Source organism: Scleropages formosus, chromosome 3, assembly GCF_900964775.1.
Source record: "Scleropages formosus chromosome 3, fSclFor1.1, whole genome shotgun sequence".
Taxonomy (NCBI): Eukaryota; Metazoa; Chordata; class Actinopteri; order Osteoglossiformes; family Osteoglossidae; genus Scleropages; species Scleropages formosus.
The window spans coordinates 10,564,084-10,574,463 of record NC_041808.1 but is presented as its reverse complement, the minus strand read 5'-3'; the positions used below and the strand labels follow the sequence as shown (position 1 = coordinate 10,574,463).

The 10,380-nt window shown below is 46.1% G+C and overlaps 1 protein-coding gene across 2 annotated transcripts in view; it reads left to right on the top strand.

Moving 5' to 3' along the window:
- The window catches only part of ak5 (adenylate kinase 5), a 61,905-nt gene that overhangs the window by 34,850 nt on the left and 16,675 nt on the right, over nucleotides 1–10,380 (top strand). For both annotated transcript variants that reach the window (XM_018734799.2, XM_018734800.2), the window contains exon 9: nucleotides 4,914–4,990. In XM_018734799.2, the coding sequence (XP_018590315.1) occupies nucleotides 4,914–4,990 (77 nt within the window). The remainder of the gene's footprint in view (nucleotides 1–4,913; nucleotides 4,991–10,380) is intronic.

The window sequence follows — 10,380 nt, the reverse complement described above, 5'->3', positions numbered from 1 at the left end:
AACAACTTCCACCAGCTATAATAACACTAAGGCAGTTTCCTTTCATTAATTACTCTGTTGGCAGTCTGCTTGTGCTTGTTCAGCTCTTCCACGGCGATTACATACTGTACACTTGACAAAGCGTAGCTTTACTCCGGGTGCCCCGATTCACTCCCACGGTCCAAAGACACACGTTTCGGGCGAACCGGTGACTCTAAGCTGCCTGTAGCGTTTAAGAATGCGTCGCACCGATCTGCTTCCAACACCGCATATAAAGACAAAAACCGCGTCGAACCCTCTTACCACATAAACCTTATGAGATATGCTTATATACATTATATATTGCAATTACACCTAAAAAGAAACCACAGCCACGAAAACAGTAACGTACAGTATAAAGAGTAAATATACATATAAATCTCCCTCATCCGTGTCCAAAGACATATGATGCAGGATAATTGGTGACTCTCAATGACCCATAATGTGTGTGTGTTACATTGCTCTGCTGTATAAATGTGTGAGTGACTGTAGAGAGTTTATTGCTGTGTATCCAACGCTGCAAGTCACCTTGGTGTCGGTTCTAATTTCCATCCATTGTCCACAACCGAGGGGGTGCGGTGGCGCAGTGGGTTGAACCACAGTCCTGCTCTCCGGTGGGTCTGGGGTTCGAGTCCCCGCTTGGGGTGCCTTGCGACGGACTGGCGTCCCGTCCTGGGTGTGTCCCCTCCCCCTCTGGCCCTACGCCCTGTGTTGCTGGGTTAGGCTCCGGTTCCCTGCGACCCTGTATGGGACAAGCGGTTCTGAAAATATGTGTGTGTGTGTGTGTGTGTGTGTGTGTGTGTGTGTGTGTGTGTGTGTGTCCACAACCACTTGTCCTGACGAACCGGAGCCTAATCCTGCAACACAGGGGCAAGGCCGAAGGGGGAGGGGACACACCCAGGACCGGATGCCGGTCCATTGTAGGGCACCCCACACGGGGCTTGAACCCCAGACCTGCTGCACAGTAGGCACTGGCTGACCCCACCCCACCTGGTTGTAATTTGCTTTATAGAAAAGAATCCTGATAGATAAATAAATAAATGTACACATAAATGCCCTTGCGCTACTCAGCTGTTGAGAGTTCCCCGTAATCCAAATTTGGTCCTTGTGCCTCGTAGGTTCGATGTAGGGGTACTAAATGAAGCTCTTTGTGAAGCTGGATTCTCGTAACCTGAATGGAGGTATCTTGGGGTACGAGAGCGTTATATCAATGGCAAGGGAACTGGCCTACCTGGCAGCTGCACAGTGGAACAATTCATGCTTTTTAGGTCTTTTTAAGTATTTGTTCTTCTTCTTATGAGAATTCCTCTTCGGAGATACCGCTTTTCTTTCCTGTGCACGGGTGGTTGTCATCAGGGACAATGCTTGTGGGAATAACAATGGGGACACCCAATATGCGGCTCTGCTCGAAAGGGGTCACGTGTCACACACTTCAGCATCCCCACGCGAAGAAGCACAAGTAGGCGCGTGCGCCGAGTAGAACGCTGCCGTGTCTCGGTCAGTCCGTCCCAAACCGTATGTAAACGGAGACGGCCGCCAGCGGCCTTGACCCTTCGGCTCCGAGCAGATGTCACGCGGCGCTCGTGCATAATTGCGAAGGCCCGCATCCTTCGCTTGGCGCGCGCAAGTCCGCAGCGACGGCCGTCCTCGACTCGGCGCAAGAGATCGACCTCTCGGAAATCTCGATTTTACGCCGCCGCCTCGGTTCGGGAGTCGCGCGACCCCGTCGTTTCGCCTCTCGTCTCATCGTCTCGTAAATTCCCGACGGAGAGAGATGCGGCGGCGACAGCTGACTGCCAGTTTGTGTGGTGGGCTTCCTTAGGTGCCGATGATCCATCCTCACGTGGTCTACCAATTACACAGGTGCTTATTTGAGCCACCCAAAGGCACTTAACGTAGACCTGTCATATCCGAACTGCTACAGTGTAACTTGCGTAAATATTACACGAGCTTTAACCTTCACGTTCAAGTCTTCGTACGTTCAGCTTCTTATTAATATTTAATTACCCCTGACTCGGTGCTTCGAGACACTTCTATTTAAGTGAGGTGCATCGCTCCAGTCCATCAACTTTGGGTTGAGCTAGTTATTCCCCTGAAACCATAATTTAATTTTTGCATACTGCAAATGAGAAACACTACCAGTCACTTTAATAAGGCACACATGTATGTTACATCCTGTGTATTTTTTCGACATGTTTCGTACTCTTTTTCTTAAGCAGCGTATTAGATTCCTGAAAAGTGTGGCTAATGATAAAAGCAGTTTCAGCTGGACGTTACAGCAATAAATAAGAGCCGTAACGTAGTTTTTTTATCGTTCCGAATGGTTCTTCTTCATTGGCGTTACAAAATTACATGTTTAGGGCACCGATGAGGTTAGGGCTTTTCTGAGCGTGCCGGACTTTCAAATGTAATGGTTGCAAAATGAGTCAGAACCTCTTGGCACAGATGTGAAAGGACTCTGGAGAACTTTGGTTCAGCCCTTCAGTCCCTTATATTGCATTAGCTGAGCTCCTCTCTGAGCGTTTCTTAATTATTTTAATACCAGCGGTGTAATGAATTCACTGTTCTGCAACAAATTAAACGTTTCCCCCAGAGCTTCCTTTCAGAGAACTCGGAGCTCTAATAAACCCTGGCGACACGAGCGGCAGAAGCCGATCTCGTGTTTCGGGCTCATTTTGCTGGCCGGGTTTATCGTTAGCCAGCAGATGTATTGGATCTTCACCCATGATTCGCTCCCAAGTGGCTGGGAATAATACGCACTCCAGTTTCATTCCTCATTAGCTTTAAGATTAAACAGGCTAGCGAAGGTATTTTTGGTCTTATCGGTCCACCGCGTAGTTGCTTAGTTATGTAAACTTTCCAGGATCAGCCCAGAAATCCAGTAAATCAGTATGTGCGGGAACGTTGTTCTATGCGGGTTAAGCCGCACGGCGAGATTCATTTAGTGCGAACGTGACTTTGTTGGCAGGCTCGGGCCGCGCTCCGAAACCACTTCCGGCGTTTCTCGGGGGTTTCTAGAAAGAATGCAGCTAGCTGGGAAAGGACTTCTGTCTCCCATCTGAAAATGAGCTGCACTGTCAATTTTTTTATGCAGCTTTAAGACCCTTTGCTCTTTCTCCGCTTTCCACGATGCAATTTTTCACCCACGGTTTACTCGACAGAGCGGAGGGCTCAAGGTGTTCCTCTGACGTTCTGCACTCGGGAGGTGACTTTCGTAAGCTGGTGTCCAGTGGAAAAGAGGGGAGCGGAAAAAGACAACGATTCGGTGCCGCTGCTCCTGTCCCGGGACGATGGGCTCGAGGGGAAGTGACACGTACGGGTGGTTTGAGCTCCGGCGTACTCAACAGTTGCAGAAGATATTGTCGTCTCACAGAGGCGCTCATTATCGACCCCTTGGTGCTCCTGTTGATCACGAGGCTGCGATCTGGTTCAGCACATGACCTTTGCAGGGACTGTGAGAAATGCAGTCATTCACAGACAGCAAAATCAGCGGAGTTAAATAACACATAGGGATCTGTTGAAGTACGCATACAAGAGGCAGTTCTCCAGATTTGTCGATGAGGTGCGAGGGACGACACGCTCGTGGTGCAACCATCTGCCGGCAAGGCTGACGAAGCCACGCCGGTTCTCTTTCTTCTGACTCCCACCCTCATACCGGACCCGTTGGATGGATCTCCAGGCTTCGTTCTCGGAAACCTAATTCAACCTGTACAACTCGTTTGTGCTCCTTAACACGGCCAGGTGTGAAAAGCATTGCGGCCTCAGAGAAAGGAAACAAAGTCAGCAAACCGTCACCATATGCTGGAGCTGTGCTTTCTAGGAATGTACAACAGATGTTGCTCATGTAGACGCTGACCAAATAAGTAACTAATGTGATTTTGCAAGTTTTTGCTTCGCTCAAGATGATCCAGCCAAAGCTCTCAACGTAGGGATGACAGTGGTATCCTTGAACTGAGCGACGGCTACAAACCAGCAACTGCTCGTTGTTCAGTCTCTTATTGCCTTCTTTATCGATAAACCGTAAAGCTTATGGAAAAAGAGCTGCTGACATTCTGAGATGATATATTTTGGAATTTTGAGGAAATATATTATGCAACGTAACAATTTTTCGAAGCTCTCGCTTATGTTGATTTTTGCATTGATTATGATTAGTGAAAGTTTCACAGAAATACCATTGGCTCTTGTAGCGTGTCATTTTTAGCCACAGAATCTCGCACCCATCGGAAGATTCTAGAAGGCATCAGAAGATTGTAGAAAGTACCAAAACATTCTAGAACGCATCAGATCCTGAAAGGTACTGGAATATGCGGTGCTTTGAAGCCGGTGCCAAAATTCCCCGAAATTTGCTAACTTCAAGAACGTGGAATATTTTTCTAAAAACTGACATATAGTATGAACTGACACCGAAAGTGTGATTAATGCAAAAAAAGTCGACATAAAATGTTTGTTACATTGTGTTGTGCAGTGAATATACCTGTTAACACTTTCAGTGATGCAAATGGGGGGAAATCTACAATTTTGCGGTAGAACATTAAAATGTTACAAGCACAAAGTGTTCTATGATGTTGTGTGGACTTAGCACCCGGTGGGGATCAAGTGGGGATATAAACACAAAATTTACATGATTTCGTAACTGTGTTACTCCCCTGCAGTTTTTCTTTCTTACCTTAGTATTTTGCCACGTAGAAATTTCTTTTTACATAACATATAATATCCACTGTACCTAACAGCTTTCTGCAGACATAGGTACTTTCTCCCCATTTCCAGCTGAAACTGCAGGAGTTCCTTAGTTGTCTTTTGGAAGCGATGCAAAGCGCTGGCAGATCCGCAAGTGCGCTGTACCTTGGCAAAATGCTGGAGGAGTCTAACGAAAATGTCCTGTTCTCTTCCTCCAGGTCCAAGCGAACTGGACCTGAGCCTCTTGGTGGAGTCCGCCAGCCTTGTGGACATGTCCTCCGAATTCGAGGAACAGGTAGCGGACCTAGTGGTTGTTCTGAAGTGATTCCGCCTCTCTCTGTCTTTCGGGAACATTCAAGCCAGTCCCGCTGCATGGCTGCATTTTTAAGTACCTCCTCAATCATTAAAGCAGAGGGACGCGGGTTGCCGACAGCACGGACGGACACGTCTAATGAATAAGGACATTTCTGACCGGGCCAAATATTCATTTTCTATGCATGCTTTGTCTCTCTACCACCGAAGAGGGTTACGTGAGTTTTTAAACTGCTGAAAACGGCACTATGAATCACGCCCTGAGAAACTGCAGACCCATGACGTGACTCAAAGTGCAGCCGTATAGGAAGCAAAATCATTGTTAATCCAAAGACAGAATTAACAGGAAGTATCTCTACTGTGCGCATGTGTCAGCTGCTGTAGGCTTTGCCGTTTTCTTTACTGCTCAGGGGAATTAAGCACACATGCGGGTCTGGGAACACCTTACGGTTGAGCCTATAATGTTTCCACGACTCTCCCCTTGGCTCAGTGTTCTGAGCGCTGTTAGCGAGGGTACAAGTCGTAGCAGCAGGGCCAGTACCGGGGTCTCCGGCGCCTCTCGGCCAAAATCACTGAGACACCCCTTAATAATATTATTATTATTATTATTATTATTATTATTATTATTATTATTAATAATAATATAGGTACACATATATTTATATATGACAAGAAATTATTTCTCTTAATATAGATATACAGGGCTGCTCAGAAGTATGTGAAACCTATAGAGATAGTCGTTATTCTTGTATAAAAAATTAAAATAAACATAAAATAAATAAACGATTGTATTTGCGAACCCGATTCTACTTACCTACTTGGTTAAACCAATGCAACTTGCAGTTCATTTATTTTTTCACTTGCCCTACTTCCATTTTTCTGCTATACCCATGATTTCCTCCAATCTGATGTATGGAATTGATAATTACACACCTGTTATGTTAGATGAGAAGTGCTGCTTTTCGTTAAAAACCATTTTTTGGTTAAAAAATAAGGGACGCAAGGGGGTTGCATACTTTCGAGCAGCACTGTAGATTCAGTACATACAAATCACGAAGAAGGGTGAGTAAAATTTGAATTTATAAATGAAACAGATTATTTCTGGGTAATTGTTTCTGATTATGCATATGCAAACATTACATAAGCAGAGAACACAACTGTATACCTTAACGACTGAAAACGGACTGAAAGCAAAACTTATTTTCAAAACTGAAGTTTAATGGAACGAACAGATTTACACCGTTTGCTGTGTGCACCAACAGATGACCTACAAAACTGCGACATTTGTAAGACCCACGGTGGTGAAACGTACAATGTTTACACTTTGTGTAAAATGGCAGGTCTTTAGCTTTATTTTTTGTATTAACTTTTTAAAATTATTAGCAATTTTTTTAATTTCAGTATAAAAATTTGGCACCCCGCCAATTTTGGCAATCCAGGTGATTGCCGCGTTTTGTCTAATTATAAAACGGGCACAGCGGTGCTCATCTGCTGTCTTTCATGATCCCGAGTAGGAAAGAGGAAACATGGCGAGGGCTGAGCTGAGCTGGCGGGACAAACTGGGGACATAATCCAGTGTGAAGAACAAATAGGAGGAAGGTGTCTTTACATCAATTTGTTTGTTCAGTTTTGCAATCTCAGCTGTGTTGATCGTAAGCAAGCCTTTAATGAGGAGCTGGTGGAAGTGCCAGCGCCTGGCAGAGGAGGACAAGACACCCTCGCCAGGCACCTCGCCGGGTACCACGACTCTGTGCCCACTGCGCGTTTCTCTCGTTTTCCATCCTCCCCAGGCCTTTCATCCATCACTTTGCGTTTGCCTTCTCTCGAAACGCCTTCCGTCTCACCCCGCCCCGCTTTAAAATATTGATAAATGAGGGGAGAGTGTGAAATCCACATGACACCAAACGGCGAGAGCAGGAAGGAGCCCAGCCCTGAGGAATTTTGATTTTTGCAGCTACAAATGAAGGCCATATATTTCCTGTCTGAATGCTGTAAACCTTTTTATAATCTGCAGAGACGAAAAGCATTTCTCACCTGAAGGCAAGTTTTTCTTTTTTTTTCTTTTCAACGAAAAAACTATGTTTACCAGTATTTCTTAAACATTTCACAGCCAAAAAGAAGCAAACCGTGCTGATAAAATGATAGTTGTCGATATACCGGGCAGTGTGCAGATGGTTGATGAAAACCGTTCTATTTGTAAGTAAAAAAACTTGAAATACCTTGTAAAGATACTCCAAAAACTGGTGACATACATTGGCAGATAAAACTGTCGCTTCACCTCCCTGCAATATGTTTTTTTCTCATCTAACTGACTTTAATGATCCTGGTGAAACTATAGAAGATGATAATAACTTTATTTTACCTCATATGGGGTCGGTTTGTACTGAGGAAGAAGGGCATGACCTTTAGTGAAGGACAATAGCGTTGAAAAGTGCTTTGATGAGTGCGAGAACTAGGAATGCGCATCCATGGTGGCAGCTAAAACTGGCCATCGAGATATGGGCGCAGTACAGACGCAGTACAGGCGCAGTATAGGTGTAGTACAGGCATAGTACAGATGCAATACAGGTGCAGTAGATGCGGTACAGGAGCAGTACTGACGCGGTACAGATGCAGTATAGACGCAGTACAGACGCAGTACAGACGTAGTACAGGTGCAGTGCAAATGCAGTACAGGCGCAGTACAGATGCGGTACAGGCACGGTACAGGAGCAGTACAGACGCGGTACAGGAGCAGTACAGACGTAGTACAGGTGCAGTACGGATGCGGTACAGCCGCAGTACAGACGCAGTACAGGTGCAGTGCAAACGCAGTACAGGAGCAGTACAGACGCAGTACAGGTGCAGCGCAGAGGCGGTACCTCTTAAACTGTCAGTATTTAGAACGAGACCATTTCCAGTTCCGGCTTCTACCAAAGCCATTACTTGTGGTTATAAATACGGCCCCAAGTGTTGTATGACTCAGGGGGCTTAACCTCGTGTATCTAGTGTACCTTTCTGTTTTTAACAATCACGTCCACATCCTCCTCCTTCCGCATTTTTTCCTTTCTCGCACCACTTTTAAGCACGTTCATTTCATGCCGTTTGGCAGTAAACGGCAACGCAGGTCAGTTATACGTCTGTGTCAGTGATTTTAAAATACCCTGCACTGTCCCACAAAAATGACTTTGTCCTTTGAAATGTAGCTCGTATGAAGATGCGTGGACGACATTATGGCGTGACGGCGTACAGCGGTGGCTCCTACGCTTATTTGCCGTTCTCTCTGCCCCTCCACGTTGAGCCAACAGCGATAGACAGCAGAGGGTTCCGCTATTTCCGCTCTCCGGCGACTCACGCGAGGAATTCTTCATATTGCGCGTCGTGCTCACCTCCGTAATTGTCTTCTCCCAGAGAGCAGTACGACTGCAGCGCAAGCGCATTTTAATGACAGGTGACCTTAGGAGGAACCGTCGGTAAAATTAACTCATTTCTCAAAGGTCAGCCACTTTCCCCCCATTCCCATTATTGTAGTCTCTCTGAAGACGCAGTCGTGCAACAGAGTAAGAAAAATCGGCACAGGTTCCAGGGCTAGAAATCCGGGCGATTAACGAGGCCCGTTATTTAATTGTACATGATGAATTAGCAGTACTGCATACTAACTATTCGGCAGCGCAGCTGTTGGCGCATAGGAGACGCCGTTATGTAACCGCTCTCGCGAGCGCAGCCGCCCGGCCGGCAGGCTGCGACTTTGCAAGCCGCCCACATCCCACATATGCGGTGCGCTTTCGGGGAACCGCGGTCCATCCTTTTCAGAGGCGTCGCCAGATCATCTCATCCTCATGATATCTTGCACCGCGCGGTTAACGAGATGCCCTCATGCATACTCGCCGGCGTGCCGCCGAACCGGCGGAGACGGGCCGCACGGGGAGGAAAAGCCAGTGTGACTTTCATACGATGAGGGACATTGTGTGCCGCAGCGGTGCCCCAACCAAGGCTGTCCTCCCGGGGATTAATTCGCACCGCTCCTAATCTCAGCTGCCACTGGCCGCAAACTGAGTGGCTCACGGTATCTTACCAGTTCATACAGCTGGGCCATTTTGACTTTATCAGTTCACCGTAAGTACTTTGGTCAAGGGAGCTACAGCACGGCAGGGGAATCGAACCCGTGTCCTTTCCTGCAAAGATGGGCTCTAACCACCGCGCCACCTGCTGCCGCCACATTTCGCTACGCCTTCGCGCCCCTCAGAAATCCGTACTTAGCGGGGCAGGAAAGGCTGTTTGGAATGACAGCGGTCCGAACGCCGAACTGCGATGACTCAATAGGTGAAGCCGGTCTCACATCCTGTCCGATTCATCCCAGCTGGTGACTCATCAAAGCGTGATGCGGGAGATGTGTCACAAATCAAAATGGCAAGTCTTTGTTGATCTGTCAGTGGGGATGATAGCAACTCTCTGTCTCATTTATGTCAAATTAATGTTTGTGTGCGATTGGCAGCTTAGATGTTATGCTTCCAGTGGCGTCACTAGAGGGGTGCGGGGGGGTGACACCATCAGAGGGGGTGACACCAAAATGACTGTCTATGAATTTTTGTGTAGTGTTTCAGCAGAAGTGTATTATTTTTTAAGAAAAAAAAATCCCTGTAGTTAGTCATAACAACAAAAACATCTTCGTAATAAAGCCCAGCTTACATGTATCAATGTACCTACAAGGGTAAAACTCTGCGCTCATTTACTTTTTGATCCTTCAAAGCGCTCCGCTCAATTCTCATTGTTACCCAATTACAGTGACGCTTCGAATCACGTGGTTTCGTCTCGCGCGCTACGAGCGCGCGCGCTGCAGTTCTCCTTGCCGCTGCCGTAAATTATGGTCGCTCGTCTTGTCGCGTTTTCTGCTGCTTTAGCTACAATATTGTGGTAATTAGTATTTGTGAACCTATATCAATAACGTTAAAATAAGCAGAATTTGTGATGTAGCTCTTGAACGTTTTTATTTCGAATTCTGCTGCTTTCTGACAGAATTTCACTTCAACAACAAGTGTCACAGTTTCATGCGTTCGACATCAAATATCATGACGTGGTAAAGTGAAAATTCGGTAATAAAGCAATAGAATTCGAAGTATTTTATATATTACATAGTATGTAAATGTAAATACATTTAGGTTGTGCGTATGATATTGTAATTTAAAGGTGAAATTTTTATTTTGCTAGTTGTATGTCACTATTACTAGTATTACCATTACATCAGAGTGATATACAGGAATTACAATTTACTACAAGTAACATTAGTACAAAAAACATTACTAAAGATTCTGTATAGGCTCGTGGGGGGGTGACACCAACCCTAATGGCGCCACTGTACGGTTCCGTGTCTTGTTTGTGTGTCACGGTTAAGGC